The sequence below is a fragment of the Panthera uncia genome, chromosome X, assembly GCF_023721935.1.
Source record: "Panthera uncia isolate 11264 chromosome X, Puncia_PCG_1.0, whole genome shotgun sequence".
NCBI lineage: Eukaryota > Metazoa > Chordata > Mammalia > Carnivora > Felidae > Panthera > Panthera uncia.
Genome location: NC_064817.1, coordinates 27,113,264 through 27,137,857, shown reverse-complemented (window position 1 = coordinate 27,137,857; position 24,594 = coordinate 27,113,264). Strand labels below are relative to the sequence as shown.

At 36.8% G+C, this 24,594-nt stretch overlaps 1 protein-coding gene and 1 pseudogene across 1 annotated transcript in view; one reads left to right on the top strand and one right to left on the bottom strand.

Annotated features, from left to right (window-relative positions):
• The window catches only part of DMD (dystrophin), a 1,998,908-nt gene that overhangs the window by 344,021 nt on the left and 1,630,293 nt on the right, over window positions 1-24,594 (top strand). Inside the window, exons 3-4 of the mRNA XM_049644567.1 lie at window positions 14,122-14,214; window positions 15,850-15,927. Coding sequence (XP_049500524.1) covers window positions 14,122-14,214; window positions 15,850-15,927 — 171 coding nt within the window. The remainder of the gene's footprint in view (window positions 1-14,121; window positions 14,215-15,849; window positions 15,928-24,594) is intronic.
• Window positions 20,113-22,170, bottom strand: LOC125932131 (transcription elongation factor A protein-like 4; annotated as a pseudogene).

The window sequence follows — 24,594 nt, the reverse complement described above, 5'->3', positions numbered from 1 at the left end:
ATACAAGAGGATTATAGCACTTTACCGTGGCTGTTTTTGCCGTATTAAGTCTAGTTGGTTTTTAAAGATTAATTTGTAGTCAGATTGGTTTTAGTCACTACAGAATACGCTAACGAATGCAATGTCCACTTTAATGATCATGTGTATTTTTTAGCGTCTCTAAGGAGTTGTTAAGATTGGGCTATGAGAAGGTTGTTGCTAGTAATTGAAGTGTTAATTATATGGGATGATGCCTGTTTTGTGAACTAAAGGAGATACAAATATTTAGGAATCTGTATTATTTTTCACACACGCATTAATGAATCAATTCCTTTTGACCTATTTCCTCATGGATGGCCCACACAATTACATTTGGGATAAAATAGGAAATGGACAGGTAGATAAACATAAATATCAAGGAATAGGCTTTTGATAATTTGCTTCTAAATCCTTGTTCCCAAAACAGTCATACCATGCTGAGTGTATTCCATAAAATGAGGAAGTCAGGATAATTCCTAGTGCTACACGATGGTAAATACCCAGAGAGTTAACTATGCTTTGCAAATTGCAAAATTGGCTATATTTGAAAAACCATCTTTTTCCTCCTCCTTTGATTTAGATACAGGCACATTTTAGCTTCTAGCCCTGATAGCGCAGGCTAGGATAAACAAGACTGTGGGCCCTTAATGGGACCATAGTTGGGAGGATGCCAGCACAGGAAAGTCTGTTTTTAATAGAATAAAGCATGCAGCCTTCTCTATGATGCTTTTTCTTCCAAAATAAGTTCTTAAAGATTTTTTAAAAATTATGCAGGGAAATGTTTATCATGGGAGGTTCAATAAAACCAACAAACAAAAAATGATAGAGTTGGGTAGGGATGAAGCTATAGCCTATAGAGTCAGAGAGAATGGATTTGAACCTGAGTTTAAATTCCTGGGTGAGTTTACTTGAGACTTCTGAGTCTTCATTTTCTCATGTCTAAAAAGGTAGAAACAATATCTTCCTCGCTAATTGCTCCTAATATCAGACGGAATAAGTGTGACACTGTTCATAAAATTCCTAGAACATCTCAGTTTAATTAAGAAACACTCCAAAATGGCACTTGAGTTGATAAAGGAAGAGAACATGGTGTCAAGGAGGAGGAGGCAAAAAGGAATAGAAAGACTAGTAATATAAGATAATTCCAGTTTGAAAATAATGCGTTTATGTATAAACAGAAAAAAAGTCTGTGCAAAAATATACCATTATGTTGATGCTGGTTGAGTGGTGAGATTATACTGTGTTAGTTTCTTTGTGTTATTTTTCTGTATATCATTTTTTCCATAAAGTACATTTACTGGTTTTAAAATCAGAAGAAACCATTTTTAAAACCAAGAAGTTAAAATGAATATATTTTCCATTTTAAATTTAACTTCACATTCCTGTTTAAACCTTCATCTCAGGTCTTACAGGCTGAGATCAATAAATCATTGCTAATGCATTCCCTGTAATATTTAAATACAAAAGGCCAAGAGTTGGTCATTCGACCAGGTAAGTGAGTACCAGCCTTTTAAAAAGTTGTTGGGGCACCTCATTTTAGCTCAGTTCATGATCTCATGGTTCACGGGTTCAAGACCTGCACTGAGCTCTGCAGTTACAGTATAAAGCCTGCTTGGGATTCTCTCTCATTGCCTCTCTCTTTGCCCCTCTCCTGCACTTATGATCTCTCTCTCTCTCTCTCTCTCTCGATAAATACATAAACTTTAAAAAGTTGCTAAGTATTTGGTATTCTTTAAAAAATATCTGGTGGTTATTATATTTTTAAACCAAAATAATTTCACTTCCCTTTTTGCTCAATAATATTTTTGAAAAGTTGCTATTTTCATGAAATAAAACATTTTCCACAACATTGTTTTAAAATTGGCAAATATTTGGTGTGGCTAGGGGTGAATTACTGAATTAGGCACCTTTTATAGTTAAGTTATGTGATAGTGGAAAAATCCTGGTAAAAACTTCTACTCAAATAGTTACTAAAGTATTTTTTCGTATTTTTTAAGTAAACAGGTGCCTATTAAGATTTTCTAATTAATTTACAAGACAATTTAAAGTTTTTCATGTGAGCTTTGTGAGGAAAAATGTCAAGCCTAAGTACTTCCCTTTGACTGTTGTTCAGCTTAATTTACTTAAAAATGTATTATTCTAGAAACACTAACCAAAGGTGACAGTTTAATTCACAGAGAATTCTTTTTGACTCACTATTTTTGCTTTGAAAATGTCTGAATGATAAACCACTGGAAATTAGAGCTTATAATGAAGGAAATTAGATACACAGGAATATTTTTCTGAAGTGACAACAGAGTAAAAAATCTAGCAAACAGGAGAACAAAAGGTCTACCTTTTCTTTTTTTAAGTAGTCATAAGATCCAAGTGAACCTCAAATGAACATGTTGAGCAAGAAATACAATCTTTGTTGTATTTGTGGTATGTGACTACCACAGAAGAGTTCATTTTATTAAAGGTAGCTTTAGAAATCTTTTAAGGTTGACAGTACTGCATTCTTGATTCCATAAAATTGACAATCAAAAACCACAGAACTTTGTTAATTTTAATTTCATGTTGGAATTGGAGGAGCTGTGTCGAGTACATTGACTATGTTCTTTTCCAGATAACTCATTGAATCTATCTCTAGAAACAGTGATTTTTTGCTCATATTCAATTTCGGCAGTAACAATGCTTCCCAGCTTTAAGTTCTGTTTCACAAAAATTATGAAGCTTCTCTTACAAGTAATTCATAAATAATTTATCCATATTTATATATTAAAGTATAATTTTTCAGACATATTTCTCCTTTGTAGAAACAAACGTTTATGTACAGACATGTATCAGTTAGCTAATGCTAATGCTGTGTAACAACTACTTTTAAACTCAGTAGGTTAAAACACCTAGTTCTTCAGCTGTTGGGATTATTCACGTGTCTCTAGTTAGCCATCAGTTGATCAGATGTCTTTGCTGATCTTGGCTGAGCTCTCCCACATGTCTGGCTGTCAACCAGCCAAAATGACGTCATCTGGGATTACTTGGAAACTTGGCTCTGAATCACATGTCTCATCTTCCAGCTCTCTAGCTCAGTCATGTTCTTTTGGTGAAGGTAGAGACATGAACAAGGGAGCAAAAGTGTTCGAGCCCTTGTGAGGCCTGCCTCTAGAAGTAGACCACTATCATTTCCACTGCATCCAATTGGCCAAAGTAAGACAATGGCCAACCCTGCTTCCAGAGGCAAGTTAGAGCAGTTGCTCCTGAACAACACAACTCTCTCGCCAAGTATTATTTCCACACCAGAATAGTTCTCTCAGAATATTCTCTCTCAGAATAGTTCTGCAGATTTTTGCAACTGCAGAATTAGGTTGTAAACGATGCCAATATTGGTCTTTCCTAAACAATATTAAGTACCTTAAAACATCAATGTAAATATTAGTGTGGAAAATATGGTAAAAACTTCAAAATTAGATGCCATGCTGTAAAGAATTAATACAAAAGACCATTGGACATTTGCCCAAGCTCCTTTGGGTGGCAAACCAAGTTCCCTCTGCTGTGGGTTCTCACACATCTCCCATCCCATCATCTGCCATCCCTCCATGTGCCCTGTGCTCCAAGAACTGATTTATCCCAGTTTCTTGAATATTTGATGCAGTTTAATTTATTTGATCCTTAGCTTCTGAAGTGCCTCTCTGCTTGGCGTTCTCTTCCTCTTTCCACATCTACCTGTTGATTTCCTATCTAACTTTGTAAATTTCAATTCAAGGACTTGTGCTTCTGTTACTCTATCAAAGATGACATCTCTCCTTATTTGTGCTGACACCATATTTATAATACCTCTATTGACAGGGTTATAACACAATGCTATAATTATATTTGCTTAGATGCAAACCTTCTTCCTGACCATGGGCAAAGCTTGGAAAACAATGTCAGTATCTTGTTTTTTTTAAATCTTTTTATCTTCCCAATTATTCCCAGCACCTGGAACAGTATAAAGTATTTGAATAGTATCTATTTAATTTAGTTGAATAATTTCACTACCCTCCTCCTTTGATATGTTAGGAAAATAAGCAAACTACCAAATAACTTATTCAAGTTCACACAGTTGGAAAAAGAACTGCAATTAAATAAAGGCCTATTTGGCTTCAGATGCAATATTCTTTTTTTGTTTTTGTTTTTGTTTTTTTTCAATATATGAAATTTATTGTCAAATTGGTTTCCATACAACACCCAGTGCTCATCCCAAAAGGTGCCCTCCTCAATACCCATCACCCACCCTCCCCTCCCTCCCACCCCCCATCAACCCTCAGTTTGTTCTCAGTTTTTAAGAGTCTCTTATGCTTTGGCTCTCTCCCACTCTAACCTCTTTTTTTTTTTTTTTTTTTTCCTTCCCCTCCCCCATGGGTTACTGTTAAGTTTCTCAGGATCCACATAAGAGTGAAAACATGTGGTATCTGTCTTTCTCTGTATGGCTTATTTCACTTAGCATCACACTCTCCAGTTCCATCCACGTTGCTACAAAAGGCCATATTTCATTCTTTCTCATTGCCACGTAATATTCCATTGTGTATATAAACCGATGCAATATTCTTTAACATGTGACTATATGAATCTCACATGGAAGACTTTGGATAAGTGACTGGCATGTTTGAGTGGATCTCTCAAGAAATAAGTGCACTGATTGCACAGGTAAACTTTTCCTATTTCTTTGATCTCATTTATTCCTCATCAAGGATTACATTTAAGGATTGCTTTAAATATATCTATATTTTGATCTGTAGTCTTTCTAGGTTTTTGGTGTGGGGTATTGCTTTTGTTTTTTAACGGAATTAACATTAAAAAGCCATATCTTCCATATACCTTAGAATAAATTCTTCATTTTAAAAACTTGTTTTGGTCTCTAGAGCAGTATTTACCAGATTTATTGAGGATCTCACTGCTTGGCATATGGGACTCCTGAATGAGTTAATAGAATCCCCCATAAGAGTGATATAACAGTAAAAATTTAGGACATTGAAGAATTTTCCTAATGTGCATATGTAGAATTATCACTGTGTTATTATCCTTCAGTTACTAATTCAACCTAAAATTAAAAGCAATTTTGTTCGTAGGCTATGTAACTGCATCTGACCTTCAGAAACTTCAGGGGAAAGAAAAAGAGTAATTAGTTAAATTATCCCCTACTTTATTGAAAGATTGTGAAAATGAGCAAGTAAAATTTATCTCACACTGACCCTGAATGGCATCATGGTCATAGAAGCCCAGCCCAAATAGTGGTTACAGTGTAGAGAGTGGTTAAGAAATCTGGAGATAGACTGCTTGAATTCGGGTTGGTATCTACCACTTTTTCACTGCGTGGCTTTAGTCAGGTTACTTATGTTCTCTGTGCTTCAGCTTTGTCATCTAGAAAATGGGAATGATTTTAATTGATTGTTGTGGCAGTTAATTAAAATAATCCCTGTACAGTGCACAGAATTGTGACTGACTTAAATTAAGCACTTAATGTGTATTACTCATATCTTTGTAGAACATAGGAGGATGAATCATATGAAATAGCCAATATTAAACCATATTTGACTTCAGAATTGTAAGTTTCATATGAATCAAACTATTAGAAGGAAATGGAGTTATAGTGGTGACAGAAGCTCTTACTTAAATATTCTGCCCTCTGTGACTTTTGTCCTTTCTGTGGGTCTCCTGTTTTCTTGACTTGGCACTGACTATTGGCAGACCCTTCTCATAGCCATGGAAGAAGAGAGAATGAATCGTCCAAGGCTGACTTCCTAGTGGGTAGGGGCAGGAAATGATTAGGAAGAGGCTGTATCTTGTCATGTAATTGTCCACACAATTGCAATGCAGTACAATTGAGAAATTATAAAAATGCTAATTTTATAAGTAAGTTTTAAACTTATTAATTAAAGGCATCATCAGAAGGTCTCCTCCCACTGGATCTTATCGAGGTTGAATTGTCCTGCGTCCCTCTGTATTTTGCCTGGAGCTAAGTGCCAATAGTTGGCCTTTCTCTAGTGAGCATGTCCATTGTGTTATATAGCATTCTTTTTTTTTTTTTAAGAATCAGAGTGTTATTTTAGATGCTTTGAAATGAAATGCTTCCTCTGGGAAACCTTATCTTGTGCTTTTTCTGTCACAAAAGCTACTGTTGGGATAGAATATAACCAACCCTCCTTTCCATTATTAGCTGTCTCAACCTTAAATCCTATGTTTATGTGATTTAATAGAGAAATCAAATTTAACTTTCAGAATTTTAAGTTTATAGGGCATATTTAAGGGTGGTATAAGAATGAAATCTTGCCATTTGTGACAACATGGATGAACCTAGAGGGTATGATGCTAAGAAGTAAGTCAGACAAAGACAAATACTATATCATTTCACTTACATGTGGAATCCAAAAAACAAACGCAAACAAACAAACAGACTCCTAAATACAGAGAATAGACGGGTAGTTGCCAGAGGGGAGGTGGATGGAGGGAATGGACAAAATAGATGAAGGGGATTCAGAGGTACAAAAGTTATAAAATAAATAAGTTAGATGAAAAATATGGCATAGGGAATATAGTCAATACTCTTTTAATAATGTTGTATGGTAACAAACGGTGACTACACTTATTGTGGTGGGTAGTATGGTAATGTATAGAATTGTTGAATCAATATGTTATACACCTGAAACAAATGTAACATTGTATGGCAATTAAACTTCAATAAGAAATTAAAAAAAATTAAAGGCAAAATAAGATCATGAACTACAATCATGGTTTGTAATGTTACCATATATTTAAAAATAACTATTTTTAGGGGCGCCTGGGTGGCGCAGTCGGTTAAGCGTCCGACTTCAGCCAGGTCACGATCTCGCGGTCCGTGAGTTCGAGCCCCGCGTCAGGCTCTGGGCTGATGGCTCGGAGCCTGGAGCCTGTTTCCGATTCTGTGTCTCCCTCTCTCTCTGCCCCTCCCCCGTTCATGCTCTGTCTCTCTCTGTCCCAAAAATAAATAAAAAACCGTTGAAAAAAAAATTTAAAAATAACTATTTTTACATTAAAGTTATGTCTAGAAATGTAAGACAGAAAATTACTTACCGTGATGATACTACTTTTTCTTTCGAAAAGCCTGGTAATTGAATTAGCACTGACCTATTTAATTTACAGATGAGAAAACTCAGGCCTAGTTTAAGAATTCAGTTTCATTACACACCATGTTAAAGACAGACCTGATCAGACAACAAACTATGCTAACTTTCGGTTAAGCACACTTTACTTTTGGGTTTCTAATAGACCATTTACAGATAATGACTTGATTTTCATTAACTATTGTTGGGGCTCCTGTAGAAAGTTCTAATGTGAAATCTGGTTGAATCTTTTCTCGTGTACTTAATAGTATAGTATGCATATTAGATCCTAGTGATTATGTTTTATAAAGACTTCCTGCCAAATAGCATTTTATATCTGGAGAGATTGTAAATCTATTATATTATCAAACTTAGCTCTTAAACACTTCTTAGCTCCAAGGAATAACTTGGATTTTTCTTGATTATCTTTGTATCCCAGATTTTAGTGCTTGATTATCTCTGTATCTCAGATTTTAGTGCTTTACCTGGTATATAGAAGTCTTTAAAAGTATTTGATGTTAAGGAATAACGAATAATATATATTAATTTTCAACTGTCAATTCCCACAGAACATTCCAGGACTTTGATACCCTTTTTGTAGAATAGGAAATGTCTCAGCGATACATTTGACTCTTTCATATGACCTTACCAATGATAGAAATATAGGAGACTTGGGGAGGAACACTTGGGTTTTTATTTATTTTCTGACATGGGCGTCCCTGACATTGATCCCTTGGGTCACAGAAAGTTTGTTTTCCTGTCTGGGGTGTTGTATGTCTGTGGTTTCTTCCTCTAGGTCCACTCTTTGCCTTTTTCTTCCCTGTGAGGCTGACCTCTGTGGACCATATCAGCAGACTTTCTTGTCCTCTGGCTTCCAGTTGGATTTGACTAATGGGAGCATTTACAGGAGGTCCTAGAGAGAGGAAAGAAAGACCAGGGCATTTATTAACTCCAGGGTGGCTGCATTCATTTGCCTGCTGTCCAAGCTCCTGTCAGGTGACTCTGTTAGCTCTCTCTTTGTTGAGGGACCAGTAACCACTCTTTCTTTTCAATCCTGAGTCTAGGAGTGATAATAGCCATTCTCTACTACCAGTTATGGTGGTTTCTTTATTCCCTGCCTTCATCTTTGTAAATTGTCCCTTATTAAACTCTCTGCAAGTTACCAAAATCCTGCTAGGACCCTGTGACCCATAAAGCAAAGTTCTATTCTTCACCTTCAGGTGATGGCATTTAACAGGAAGGAGGAAACAGAGAATGTTATTAGAGATTATTAATCATTTTCTGTGCCAGGCCACATGTTGGACACCTTGTAATTATGAACCATTTAATCCCCATACTAATACTTTGAAGTTGATTCCTTCTGTTACTTTGAGGCAAAATTTATAAGGAGAATTATGGAAAATATGGATTATTTGGCTTAAGAATTTTGGAACAAATTCATGATAGCTGACACTTATTGAGTATATCTTATAAACAAAGCACTGTTCTAAGTGCATTTAAATCTTCACAGGATTACCATAAGTTAGGTAACAGTATTTCTTCATTGTGTAGATCAAAAGGTAAGGCACAGAAAGCTTAAGTTATTTGCTCAATATCACGCAACTGGAGATATGGCAGGACTGGGGATTTGAACCAAGACCTTCTAGGTATGAAGCAAACACTTTCTTTTGACATTATCATACCTTCCTTTTGTTTCGTAAAACAAATTTCATCAGTGCACCTTTTTTCTTTTTTTTTTAATTTCCAAATTCCCTCTGCCTCAACCTGGTATCTTTCAGTCATTAGTCTCCTAAAATGAAACACTAAACCAACATTGTTTTTCTGTTTTTAAGAGACTCCTTTCAATGCAAGATTAATCTGTGGTACTAAAAGTCAATATAGTGGTCATTATTGAAGGGGCTACTACACAGAAGGGGGTGTGAGGAAGCTCTGAGGATGCTGGTTGTATTTTATTTCTCCATATAGGTGGTGATAATATGAATGTGTTCAGTTCATAAAAGCCAATTGAGCTAACTCTTAAGGTATGTGCATTTTTCTATATGTATATTACACCTCGATAAAATTCTCTTATAAAATACTTTTTGTAATTCATACTTAAAAAAACAATCATCTATGAAAACAACCTATTTAGACTATAATGGGTTGTAATAATTTTATGGGAGGCGATCAGCATCATCCACCAATAGATTTTGAATTATTTTCACCCTTCTTTTTGGTGTTCCCAGTGTTTTTGGTATTTCCAGTATCTAACGATTTGTAATCACAGAGAAGTATCTTGACTTTCTGACCAACAGAGATGTCCAGAGGCTGACCTTTCTGTAAGCAGAAGGCCATGCTAAATAACTCCTGTGCTCTTTACCTCTCATTGGAATATTATATTGATCCCTGTGTATTTTTAGGTTAAGGGATTGATAACAACTGTGAAGAATCAGAAGTTACTTAAATATTTTCACAAATCCATTTCTGTCCCTTTCAATTTTTTTTCACTTTGATTTTTTGTCACTTTGTTTATCCCACTTGCTAATCAACCTATCTGATTTTTTTTTCTTTTGAACCTTGTCTGTGCATCTGTATTTCTATATATCATACTGACAATGATCAGGAAGCATTATTATCTCATTTTATAGCCCTTTCATCTTTTTATTTGGGTTTGCAAGGAAGAAGACAATATGTAAGTGAATGCAGTAAACTGCTGAGTAATATCAAAAGTTCACCTTTTAAATAAAATACTAGTCACGAAAGGGATTGAAGACAGAGAGCCGCAGGGTCATATGGCCCAAAGAGAGTTTAATGTTTTGTGTGCTTTACAAAATAATTTTCATATACTTGAAAGCCATTACAGATAGGGAATTTTAAAGAAATATTACTGTTTTCATGACATAAATGTCACTTGCAACAAAAAGACATGGTAGATGTAGAAGATGAAAAGGGAGGTAAACAAAAGATTTAATGAAAGGTAACCCCAAGAACAAAAAGAGAGAGACAGGGAGGGAGGGAGGGAGGGAGAGAGGGAGAAGGAGAGAGAGAGAGAGAGAGAGAGAGAGAGAGAGAGAAAGGGCTTGAAGCCTCTGAGTGCCATCCACATTTACCAGTATTAGTAATAGAATATGGAGTGACATCTTCTATCCTTGACTTTCACTCTTACAAGGGTACCAAACTAAGAAAATCAGAGTACACTGTATGTGAGCTCTACATTTTCTGGTAGACTCAATAATGTACCAGCATTGTATTTAATCTGGAATTTGGCCAGACAGAGAGAAGTCAAGGAATAATTGAACAAAACAAAACAAAAAATCCTATATTTATTGAGTGCCTACTATCTGCCCAGTCTGTATACCACAGCACACTGTTCCATTTAAGCCTCAGAAGAGTGCTCTGAAGTGGTATTATTTCAATCTCCGTTTAAACAGAAGACCATGGGGGAGGGGAAGGAGAAAAAAAAAGGTTAGAGAGGGAGGGAACCAAAACATAAGAGACTCTTAAAACTGAGAACAAACTGAGGGTTGATGGGGAGTGGAAGGGAGGGAGGGTGGATGAGGGGTATGGAGGAGGGCCCCTGTTGGCAGGAGCACTGGGTGTTGTATGGAAACCAATCTGACAATACATTTCATATTAAAAAATAATAACTAAAATAAAATATTATTGCAAAAAAAGAGAGTATATTGTGCTTCAGAAAGGCTAAGTCACTTGCCTGAGACAGCAAAGCTAGTGAATAGAGGACCTGAGTTTAAAAGTCAGCTATTTCTGCCTCTCAAAACTGTGCTACTTTTACTGTATCATAGCTATAATGTTATGGAATGAGGATTTGAATCTAGGAAAGAAATGAAAACCATCCAACAGAGATGAGATGTTTTGCTTTCCCCGGGGTCTTTATACCACAGGAAGAGTAAGACTGAGCACCTGAAGATCTGTGAAGTTACAGGCTACATACTGTACATTTCATTGAGCATCACTTTAATTAGACCTAGAAGAGGAAATGTCACTCGTAAGTGCTTGAAAATACTTTTAAAACAAACATTAATTCAGAGAAGAAGGCAAAATCTCCATGAATTCTTAACAGAAAACATATGTGTTTATAGACATTTTGAACCTGCTGTCACTGCCTAATTTATACTGCCAGACCTGGGGTAAATTCATTCCATCTCATCTGCTAGAAGGATGCTTTGATGGAACATTCTGAGAAGCACTCTATTAGAGAATGTGGATATAACAAATAGAAATTGGATTTCAATTATGATACTTTAGTATATCGTTCATCTTATGACTTATGAAATTATGTATGATAGCTAGAGCTTTTTCTGTCACCTCATTGCTTTCGAGGTGCCCCAAATAGATGTGCCCAGAGGCCTCTGATTAGCCTACAGTCCTTCACTTCCTCTCCATTTGTTTGCTTCCAGTTTAAAAGAAAGAATTATAAAATACCTTGGCCTGTATGTATGAGCTTGGATCAAAGCAAGATCCCATTTGCCTTGTTTTGACCTCTGTCTGGACTCCTTGTCCCCAAAGCATAAGCTTTATAGTCTTTGTGTTGTGGATGTTAGATGATCCTTACGGCCTTGGGGTTTATGCTTTACTCTGTGCCTGAATACTTACCTGATTTCCTGTTCCTGCCCTTCTTGAATAAACATCTTGCCACCCACATCCTTCCTGGTTTGACAGACTTTGTTATCTATCATCTATCTATCTATCTATCTATCTATCTACCTACCTATCTGTCTGTCTATCTATCTATCTATCTATCTGTCATCTGTCTGTCTATATATCTATCCAGATACATATTTTTTAACAAGAGCAAGTATCTTTGTCAGGTAAGTATATATTTTTTTTCTTCAAAACTTGACACATTTCAGTGTGCAATATTCTTTTTGTCGATATGTTTGGAAGCCACTCACTTCTGAAATGCATCTGTAAAGTTTTGCTCCTGGATGGAACAAAAGAAAAGAAAACAAAACAAAACAGCCAACAGCATTTTCGAGGCATCGTAGAGCTTCAACCAATTTGAAACCATGCATTCATTTTCTTTTACTTATTAGTAGAAAGCTTTCCTTAAAGTTTCATAAAAATGGCATGTTGTTTTGAGATTTACTTGCACATAATGTGTAGTCAAGGTGTTTTTAAAAATTTCAGCACATTCGTATTTTTATGTTGTCTTCTTTTCCCCTGAAATTCTTAATCAGAACTATTAGAGGAGAATTTACAAATAATAGCTTGCAGTTATCTTTGTCAAAGCATCTCTGTGGCTCGATTTTCAAGGGTGGCCATGGGACTGGCAGCCTTTTTGTGGGGGATCTGTGTTCTCATTAGGTGAAACACCAAGGCATTGACAGGATTTGTCATTGACATGGCTACCATGCAGTAGGGAGAGCTTGAATCCTATGTCTTTAATCTTGGAAACCTCAGGGATGCCCTTTGCCTGGAAACTAAGGCTGCTCTTTGTTTTTCTTGACCTGTGTGAAATGTCAGGTTTGCATGCAATCGAGGAAGGCTTGAGACAAACCCACTCACATGGACAGTAATGTTAGACGCATCGCCTGACATTTGTGAGGGAGTATTTCATGGTCCCCATACTATGGGCGTTCCCACAGTTATATGTTCCTGGGTCCCTTTTACTGATTCTGTGTAGTATTACCTTTTGGGAATATTTGTTTTCCCTGCTGGACTCAAAGTTCTATAAGGGCTGGGGTCATGTCTGGCTGATTTACTAGTGTATGCCCCTGCATCTAGCTCAGGTTTATTGGTGCTCAGTAAACATCTGCCACTGATAAATTAGGGCTTTGTAGAGAAACTGACTGATGAAAGAGATGTGAATGATTTCATAGGAAGGGATTTTAGGCTTTCAACCAGAAAAAGAAAATATTTGAGAGCATGACAGAAAAATAAAATATTTGAAAGATAATCAGATGGAAGGAGGATAAGGCCTAGAAAGCAGAGTATGATAAACTAAGAAGAACAAGCCTCTCAGGAGTTAGATGGATCCAGACAGAATTTTGGCTTTACTGTCTTGTAGTTTTTGTGACAAAGGGCCACATGTTCAATCTCTTTGTCTTGTCTCTAAGATGAGTATTTTAGTGCCAGCCCACAGCTATATCACAAAGATTTGAAGATCCACTCATTTAGTGAATTGTTTTTCATGAGCAGTTGCTACAAAAATTCCAGATACTATGAGTGGTTATTCTTTTTCCTTCAGTATAATTCCCAGGTAAAGAACTGAGGAAAATAGATGCAAAGGTGTCACAGGGCCATTTCAACTCAGTTAAAAGCAGATATTTCTAACATATGAGCCATGCAAGATGAAAATGGATCATTCTGAGATAGTTTCCAAAGTGTATATTCAGAGAGAGCACGTTCTAGGTGCAGGATGGTGGGCCCTCTATGATAGAGGTATACCAAACAGTTAAATTTTAAGCACCTGCCCAGGGCAAATTGTATGTGGTCTGTTTCTTTGTGTGTTTACCTCTCTCTCCTTCATAGAACCAGCTTTTAAAAAGTTGAGTTAATTAGACCAGTTAGGCTACAGATAATCCAACTCACCTTATTAAAAAAAAAAACAATTTAAATAGATTTGACCTAATGATGATATATTGCTTTTTTGTTTTTTACTTGGAGGTTCTCTTTTCATCTTTCACCCTTGGCAGATTAAGAATTAGATACATTACATATTCTTTTTTTTAATGTTTATTTATTTTTGAGAGAGAGACAGAGCATGAGTCAGGGAGGGACAGAGAGAGAGAGAGAGAGAGAGAGAGAGAGAGAGAGAAAAGGAGACACAGAATCTGGAGCAGGCCCGAGGCTCTGAGCTGTCAGCACAGAGCCTGATGCGGGGCTCGAGCCCATGAACCACGAGATCATGACTTGAGCCAAAGTCAGATGCTCAAGCGACTGAGTCCCCCAGGTACCCTGTTACATGGCATATTCTTAACCACAGCTTTCAATTTTAAAAGGCATAATCATGGAAATGGATCACTGGAAGAGTGCTTGGTTTAATTGGGTATATTTCATGTTTCAGTTTGGGAAGCAGCACATAGAGAACCTCTTCAGTGACCTACAGGATGGGAGACGCCTCCTAGATCTTCTGGAAGGCCTGACAGGGCAAAAACTGGTACGTGAATTATTTCTAAGAAAGTTCACATTAACCTTAGGGGAATTTACTAAGAAAAAAGAAATGAACTCAGTGTAGTTTTACTCGATCTAGTAAAATGCACTAATTTAATAATTACCGATTTAACTAGTAGTAGAGGACCTATTCCTGAATAAAACAATATTCGATATTACTTTTATTTTGGCATACTCTATCCTATATAGAACTAGCAGGTGACATTTTTCAGTAATGTAACTTATGTTAATCAATAGATATTACTTGCTCATAATATTGGGTATCTTTGTTATTGAATGTCTTTTTATAAGGCTTTTATTCATAATGATCTTTTAAGTTTCAGTTCATTTTTTTATTGTGACAAGAACATTTAACTTGAGATATGGAAAATGAAGAGTTGCAAGATGAGTAAATTCCAGAGAACTGCTATCCAACACTGTGCCAATGGTTAATAATACCGATCTTCCTTGACTTACCATGGGGTTATGTCCCTACTAATCCATCCTAAACTGGAAATACAATTTGAAAATACATTGAATATACCTAACCTACTGAACTTCATACTTTAGCCTAGCCTACCTTAAACATGCTCAGAACACTCACATTAGCATACAGTTGGGGAAAATCATTTACCACGAAGCCTATATTATAATAAAGTGTTGACTGTCTCATGGAATGTAATGGTGTATGGAAAGCGAAAAACAGAGTGGTTGTACGAACATTGGTTGTTTACCCTTATGATTGATTGCATGGCTGACTGGGAGCTGTGGTTCACTGCCCCTGCCCAGTGTCACCAGAGTAGCATACTGGGTTATCACTAGCCTGGGAAAAGATCCAAAATCAAAATGTGAAGCACATTTTTTGCTGAATGCCTCTCACTTTTGCACCATCATAAAGTCATGAAATCCTGAATTGAACTATCATGTTGGGGACCATCTGTAGATTTACTGTGTGTTTACAAATTTCTTAAGATGTGTATTTCATTTTAGAGGTAAATATGGTAGGCATCATAATGGCAGAATTTCTGAAACTCCACAACTGGATAAATGATTTAATCCACATACTGTAATGTACTGTGCAAATGTCAGTTTTGAAATTATAGGATCAGATGGTATTTGGGGGATTGGGAGTGAGGGTTATAGAACCAAGGATTATTGAGGTTTTGAGCTTCAGTGATGAAGACAGTTAAGGTAATGTCGACAAAAATAGTTTGTCTTAATCCTATTTGGCATTATATAATCCTTATAGGCTCAAGTCTCTTTTATACGTTCCTTAAAAGTGTGGAAATCAATTCACTTATCTAGCTTACTAATAAACCCTTATTGCAATGTTGTTTCTCTTCCTGGTCATGCTGTAATCCCCAGCTGGGCTGCAGAATGAAGAGATGGTAACCAAAATAGATTTTTTTTTTGAAGAAAAAAAAAAAACTGTCATTTTTTCTTGAGGAGAGGTTGATTCGTGCTAAGAAAGTCCTATGACAAGGACAATTAACCCAGAGCCCTTAAGTGTATTATATTAATGCCTCACAGCCTGTGTTCATTTAAAATACTCAAACTTAGAAGTAAAATGTATAAATTGTTTCATTTCTAGTAGATTGTCCCTCTCTGCTGGGCAGTAAACATTGTTTCGTTTTGTTTTCAGCCAAAAGAAAAAGGATCCACAAGAGTTCATGCCCTGAACAATGTCAACAAGGCACTGCGCGTCTTGCAGAAAAATAATGTAAGTGGAGACCTGGACAGAGTCTGGATACCATGAGACAGCATAGTTAATGTTTGAGTGAGGGCTTTGGCCCCAAATGCAGGGAGAACTTCTCAAGTTCTCTTACAAATCACGGTAGTGGTTATAACGAGTATGCGTTCTGGTTCATGTGCATCTGCTGGTGGCTAATGTGACTCGGCAAGTAAATGTACCGAGTCACAGAGGGCAGGGAAGGGTGTGATTCAGACCCGGTAGGGCACTGTGTGTTGTTTTCAGATTTTACTTGATGCAGTTATATCTGAAGGACGTATTCACTCTTTTGGTGAACCTCAGTTTCTTAGAGTAGTGTTCTGTGCAGCAAATGGCTTTTACTAGGCTGAGTATTATTTTTTTATGTATTCAAGTTTGCTTGAGTTAAGGCAACATTTATTAGATACCACACCCACGTATGAAAGTTACACAGAAAAATCACTCTTTAACCTTCAGAACTGCAAATTTGTTTTCTCTTGCTAGGTTTGATTTAGTTTAACTGGATGAACATGCATGCGTGGCATTAGAAGGTCAACAGTTATACCTAAACAAGTATGTAGATGAGAGGAGAGTAACCTTGAGATTCCTCCCTTCTACCATGATATTAGAGGCAGCCCCTCCTTTCTTAGCAACTTCCTGCAATCTTTCTCATCGACCAATATGTTTACCAGGTCCTTAGTAGCTTCCTAATTACATTACATCTCTATTTCAAGAATAAATTCAAATAAATTGCTCACATACTCTAAAAATAACCATCATCAGTGATAGATTAGTTGTGATGTATACTCCCCCAAAAGTTATTCAGTTCATCTGGTACAAAGAGGGCATCACATGGAAAATGTTAGTGAAGGCTGTGTAGCATTTGGTTGATTTTATGAATTTACAGTTATTGTCATACTTAATCTATGGAAATTGCCTTATAAAATCATTATAGATTTTTATCATTTTCTGAAGTGACTAACTGTATATTTTCAAATTTTGTGCAGGCATAATAAGACACTCTATAAAACATTTGCCTCAACATCAGTCTGATAGATCCTTTTGAAAGATCAATACCACAAAAATTGAGAATATTGTTTTAAAGATAGTAGAATTTACATGAAGAAAAATCTTTTTTAGATATCAGTTCCCCATATTCCATTACAAAATATACAAAGCAAGGAAGACAGCAGAAAATTCAAAGAATTACTCTATTAAGTCTCTTTCACGTAGGTGATCTCTTCCCACCAAGATAATATCATATTAAACAATTGGCTGTTGGAGCACCTCTAAAATAGTAGATTAATGTAGCCATAGATCTTGTTTAATGATAGTTTTGTTTTTTCATATTTGTTATTGATTATGAATTTTTTGGTTTCTTATATATAATTATTAATTTCACAGTTTTAAATATAAGACCAGAAGAAATTCTGGCAATAAAACAGAGAAACCATAAAAGAAAATCTCTGTCACTTTGGGATAACCAAATATTTCTTAGATGTGAAACCAGAGGCCTGATTCAAAAAGAGAAAAATTAACTTGAACTTCATCAAACTTATGAGTTGTTTCTATGTTATAGATACAAACCCTTTCTTTTCTGCATTGCAAATGTGTTTTCTGCTTCTAGATTACATTTTTACTTACTGGTGTCTTTTGATAAAGCAGAATTCTTCATTCTGATGTAGTTCATTTTTATAAATGGTCACTTTATAATTTTGTATCCTGTTTAAGAAATATTTGCCTTCCCCAAACCATTATGATATTATACTTTGTTGTCTTCTGTATAGGCTTGGTTGTTTTGTCACTTGAATTTGGATCTCTATATCACCTGGAATTGATTATTGAATTTGGCATGAGGAGTGGGTTAAAATTCAGGTTCTTTCTTTTTTTTTCCATTTGGAATCTAACTGTCACTACACCATTTCTTAAAAACAATGTTACTTACTCATTGCTCTCGAGTATTGGGTGTGTCATAATTTCTTGGTACAGATGCTGTTGTTTTTGGACTTGAATTCACTTCCATTTTTGTCTGTCTATACATGCACAAACATCCTGCCATTTGGATTTTTGCAGTTTTATAATCCATACTGGTATCTGGTGAACTAGGTTCCCCCACTTTTTCTTGATTATATTGACCCTTTGAATTTCTGTATTCCTTTTACCATCATCTTTTTAATTTCTATATAAATCCTGTTTGGAATGTCATCAACAGTGAGTTAAATCTATAGATCGATTTGGGAAGAATTGTTACCTTTACACTATTGATGAGTATACCACATTCCTGCTATGATTTCCCCTATTGTTTATTTATTTAATTTTTAAGTATTAGATTTGAAAGAATGAGAAAAAAAATCCAAGAGAAAAAAGGGTCAGAAAATTTGAACAGCAACTTCACAAAAGGGGATGTTTAGAAGCTGAAGAATAATATAGAATGTTCAACCTCAGCAGTAATTGGGGAAATTTAGAACTGCAATGAGATACCAATACAAACTCATAAAAATGGCTGAAATTAAAAAAGCTAATAATGCTGGGGGTGAGGATTTGGAATAACCTGAACTCCTAACTGGTAGAAATGTAAATCAGGCAACCATCGAAAATAGTTTGGCATTATATACTGAATGCCAAAGTGCATAATTCTTATAGGCCAACAGTTTTGTGCTTAGGCATAACATGTAACTACCATTTATCTCTGCACACGAGTGTGTGTGTGTGTGTGTGTGTGTGTGTGTGTGTGTGTAGAAAGAGAATGTTCATAGCAGCTTTTTAAAAAAAATTATTTTGAGAGACAGAGAGAGAGAGGAGAGGGTGCATGTGCAAGCAGGGGCAGGGCAGAGAGAGAGGGAGAAGGAGAGAGAGAGAGAATGAGAGAATCCCAAGTAGGCTCCGTGCTGTCAGTGCAGACCTCAGTGCAGGGCTACATGTCCAAAGCTGCGAGATCACGAATTGAGCCTAGATCAAGAGTCAGATGCTTAGCTACGTGAGCCATCCAGGCACCCCTCGTAGCAGCTTAATTTCTAAAAGCTAAAACTGGAAATGACTGTGGTATAGTCACATGATGGCATATTATAAAGCAGTGAAAATGAACAAATGATAGTTATACACAATACATAGGATGGACCACTCTCCTGAAAGAGTTTTGAGCCAAAGAAGTGAGACACAAAAGTATACCTACGATGATTTCCTTTTTTTTTAATGTTTATTTTTTTTAATGTTTATTTTTGAGAGAGACCGAATGTGAGTGGGGGAGGGGCAGAGAGAGAGGGAGACCCAGAATCCGAAGCAGGCTCCAGCCTCCGAGCTGTCAACATGGAGCCGGATGTGGGGCTTGAACTCATGAACTGTGAGATCATGACCCGAGCTGAAGTCGGATGCTTAACTGACTGAGTCACCCAGGCGCCCCTACTATGACTTCTTTTAATTGAATTTCAAAAACAGGCAAAATTGTTCCATGGATTTAGGAATCAGGAGAGTAGTTACATTTTGGAAGGAATGAAAGCAGTTAAATGCATGAGTGCATCTTGTGAAGTGTTGAAAGTATTGCCTATTTTGACCTGGTGCTTGATACATGGGTGCATTTGCTTTGAGAAAATGTATCATGGTCTACCCTCAGGTACACTTTTCTAGATGTATGTGATACTTCAGTTCCTATTTTTAATGTTAAAAAAAGAGGAACCTTTGAAGGTAAAGTAAACCTAACCTTACAACCTCCCAAATGCCAAACAATGGCTTATTTATCAGTCTGACAGTATGCTTGGTATTTTCTCATGAAATTGTTTGATGAAATGTGATAAGTGAATATACAAAATTAGAATAAGATTAATGCATTTTATGGATCTTTTCTTAGATGGTCATATTTCTTTCTGAAAATGTAGAACCCTGAGAACTCCCCTGAGAACTTGTTTGAGCAGGCAAAGACCCCGAAATGAGGACTTAAATTTGAGAAGGAGCCCTTAAAGAGCAGATTTCCACAATTCTCCCGTTTGACTGAGAGCCTTAATAGGGAATGTCATAAAATTGAGGTCTCTGTATGAAAAGGACAGAATCTCAAGTAAAACATTTTCGTGTGGAAACCAAAACCCAGAGCGAAATAACCTTTGCTTGAAGTAGCCCCAGGCTAAAAGACACAGACTATAAATGTTCAAAGGTAAATTTATTATCATTTTATACTTCTCCATTATTTTGTAATAAAAGAAAGTACAAAAGAAATGGAAAAGATTCCCCAGGAACATGTTTATTAGTCTCTGATTATTACCACACAGTAAACACACAATTAAATCAAAGAGAATGTTCAAGAGCAGGATTTTTTTTCCCTAAAGATGTGCTTAGGTATTCTATACTAGATGGATAAATGAGCCTGGGGCAGGATATACATAAATTGGCACGTTAAATAAAATAGTAGACAGGGCTATTTCAAATTTCCTTTTAAAAATCATAGATTCTCAAATTAGAATGAAGGCATTGATTGGAGAAGTTGACTAATCAGACCTTCAATAATAATGTTAGTGCATTTACATGCAGCACATTATTTATTGAGTGTCTACTATGTGTTAAGTTGTATGCTAGGTGGTAGGAACACTGTAGTCAGTGATCAGAACAAACAAAACCCTATATGTCATAGAGTTTACAGTCACATACCAGAGGGCAGTAACATGTACAATGTACATTGTGATAGCTACGTGAACGAGTAAGAGATAAACAGAACAGAAGGTGTGGGAAGACCTCTCAGTTAAATTGTGATATGGTAAAGCCTGGAAGGAAGTGAGGGAGGGAGCCATGGCATCATCTATAGGAAAATGGTCCAGACAGAAGGATAAAAAGATCTTGGGGAGAAACAAAACGTTTGCAAACAGGACTTGCTAGGGAGACAGGACTGAGTATGGAGAAAACACAGCAGAGAAGGGGATCGGAGAGGTACCCGGGTACTTATGGGAGGTGTAAAACATGGGAAGACATTATTAGGCTTGGAACTTAATTGGGAAGGAGATGACAATGACTAAAAATAAAATGGCTGCTATGAATTGAATGGCTAATAAAACCAGTTCTTTAAAAATGAGAGAAATAGTTAATAAGAAAGAAAAACTTACAAGAAAAGTATTTAAAAACAGTACCATTTTTATCCAGGGAGGTTATCGTCTGTAATGAAAACATAATCCAACTTATCGCATAATAGAAATACTACTAAAACCACTAAGACAATTTAATGGAAATACTTTTTGATGTTATAGGCTGCTTTATTTTTCCAAGATTTATAACGTCTTTGCAATGCACATGGGTGAAAATCCCCCTACTGATAGAGTTCTCTAGTTGGGTCAAAAGGCCACTGATAACAGGAGGGACATCTAAAGTGAAAGTATTAGCGTAAGGTTAAAGCACAGGGCCTGGCAAATGCCTGCCAGGGGCACTTTGCAAAAGGAAAGTCTTCAGAGCCCCTTTGTGGGGACCCGCGGCCACCCCTGAGTTCCCTTGGGCCCCTTGGGTGGAGGGGATCCTGTAAACTTTTTTGCATCCGTATAACCACCACCCATTTCTGCATGGTTTTCTTCACCTCAACCTGCACCCTGACCATCTCTTTGAATTCTCTCATCTCCTCATTCCTCAAATGCATATCGTTTATGGCCTCGTAATCCTGGAGCCACCAAGCCAGCCCCTTGTTGGTTTCTCTTTTGGCCTTCTTGGTCACTTTCCTGCAGCCTTGGTTCCCTGGCTGGCTTTTCTTCTTCTTTTGGCTTTCCCTGGCTCTCGGGCTTTCTGTCTTTTGGCTTTGCCACACTGCTGGCTTTTTCCTTGTCCTTTCCTAGTTCCTCATTTTCTGCCTTTCCCTTGTGATTTGTCTTTCCCTCAATTTCTAACTTTTCTTCGTTTTCCAGAATACAAGCTACTGCTGGCTTCCCTGCACCCCATGGCTGTTCTTTGTATTCCAGCTTTCCTTGTTCTCAGGCATTCCTTCATTCCATCGCAGAGTTTTTCCATGTTGAGATTTTCCCCCCTTTTCCAGTCATGCAGGGATTCTAGACAGGTTCCTCCTCCTTCTATAGCCTTGCAGAAAGTTGCAGGGGCCGGGGCAGGCCTGCGCCTCCTGCTACTCTCTGAAGCCCAGACCCCTTGCTGCCAAGGCAGCTCAGGGAGCTGGTTCCATACAGGCAGTGGAAGAAGATGGCACAGGGACTGGATGGCAAGGTCGGAAATACAGTTTTATTCAGAGCCTTTAATTCACCATTGTCATATTAGAACACAGTTAGCAACTAACTAACTAACTAACTAACTAAATAAATAATTGAGACTATGGATGGCGTAAATAAACTGTAGATTTAATAGCAATTTGCTTCCCATTAATACTCCAAAGCGCAGATGATTCTATGAAATATGTGTGCATTATGTGTAAACCTCCTGCCCCATAAAGTTGGATTTTCAGGAAAAGCAATAGTTTATCATTTAATTTAAATTAGCTAAATCCAAATCTGAGCTCTCAAGCAGGCATTCCGAAAATTCTCAGTCATTATGAGGAAAGCTCTTCCCTATCCCTAGCAATGGCCAGAGAACACTAGGCCTATGTGGTGCCTCATATAGGCAGGGGAAGAGCCTTTCCTCTTTAGTCCATTGCAGTATGCACTGATACAGTCACCCCCTAAGCCCGAGTCTTCTCATGAAGCCAAGTGTCTCATTAATATCACTGGCATGAAACAGAAAGCCTGCAAAGACCAAGCTGAAGAGACTGTAACAAAGTAAATATATACAGAAATGTGAGGAGAATCAAATCCCTGGTGAAACACGCAGGGATTAGCATGAGTTAATAGCCTTTATCCCTAAACCTAAAGAGACAATGAGGAGAGAGCTGTTACCTCAAAGCAGTGAAAGCTCTGACACTGTGAGAGGGACCACTGGCCAGCAACTGTGACCATAGGTATCTAAATGAAGTTACCCTCAAATCGTGGCCTGCTGGGTGAGTTGGGAGATGATCGATACCTTGGTCTCTCTATCCAATCCTCCAATATCCTGCCCATGCTACCCACTGGTTAAGCTCAGCTAAAGGCTAGAAGGTGAGAGCTCCTAGGTGATGAAGTCATCTGATACTAGATGAGTCATCTCATATGCCACAGGGGTGAAGAACTGGAGATTGGGGAACAAACAGAGAATAGCCAGCATTCCAAGTACCTCTGTTTTCTGGTCACACGAGGACGTGAGAATGTCTGCACTGAGAGCCCTAATGTTGGCTGGGGTCCATCCTTGCTGGATGTACCAGGAAGCCATTCACTTTTGAAACCACACCATCTCTATTTCCTGGTAGGGCGTGGAGATGGTTTCTGGCTAATTTTGGGAACCATCTGATATCACATCCCTTCAGATGCTTCTGGGAAACATCAGAGCCAGAAAACTAAAACAGACCAAGAGTTATTTCTAATTTCTGCTCGGCTGCACAAACTTACCAAAGGCATAGGAGAAGATAAATTTATAAAAAAATATTACTAAAAAATATTCCTGCCATATGTACAAAGATGGATAATGTATTAGGATGCAGTGAAAATGTCATTAAGTATATAAAAAGAAGAGCTTTTAAAGTGCATACTCATAATAATAATAGAATACTAGAAATTAATAACACTTTTAAAAATTCAATTTGATTAATTTAAAATGTTTTGTATAAGGAATGAAGAGTACATATCCACATTTGTATAGGAAAAAACTTTCCAGGAGAAATGGACTAGGTTTTAGCCTGAGGTTCAATTTGTGTCTTAGCTTTTATTTTCATTGAAAACAAAGATAAATTAATTCAAGATTTCAACCATAAATGTTACAAAAAATAAAAAATGCTCTAAGGAAAGTAGAAAATAAAGATAAATGAAGAAATCAGTTAGAAAGAAAAAACACTAGAATAATTTGAGAGCTAGTTCTTTGTAATAAAATAATAAAGTAGACTAATCTCATAAATTTAATCGGGGAAATGAGAGGAAAAAGCAAATATATGCAATTTAAATATAGAAAGAAAATATTAAACACAAGTATAAGGAATATACAAACCAAACATGGAGTCTACACAGAATTACATGTTGATTATAAAAACAATTAGATTGTATTCCATTTAAAATAATTAATTATAAGAATTAATAGAATATAGGGTACTTTATTTTTTCTTAGATTTTTTTTAATGTTTTTATTTATTTTTTGAGAGACAGAGAGAGACAGAGCATGAGTGGAGGAGGGGAGGAAAGAGAGGGAAACACAGAATCTGAAGCAGGCTCCAGGCTCTGAGCTGTCAACACACAGCCTGACAGGGGCTCGAACTCATGGACCGCGAGATCATGACCTGAGTCGAAGTCGGATGCTCAACCGACTGAGCCACCCAGGTGCCACGAAAATGTAGAGTACTTCAATCAATAACCAAGAGAGGTGAAGAAATCATAAAATTAAACAAACCGACTCTTCACAAAGACTTCTGAGTCTAATGGAACCAGTGGGAAGTTCATCCAAACGTTAAGAAATGGATAATTGCTAATAGAAAATCATTAGGGACTTCACAATTCTACAAATTTATCCACAGACTTAATTTTTAAAATCACTTCAAAGAAGTTAACCCTCTCTGTTGTTTGAGGGGGTATTAGAAGCATCCATTTTGAAAGGCTATTTTGTGGTAGTTTCAAAATCTTAGGTCAACTTCATTTGGTTTCCTCCTTCCTTCTTAGT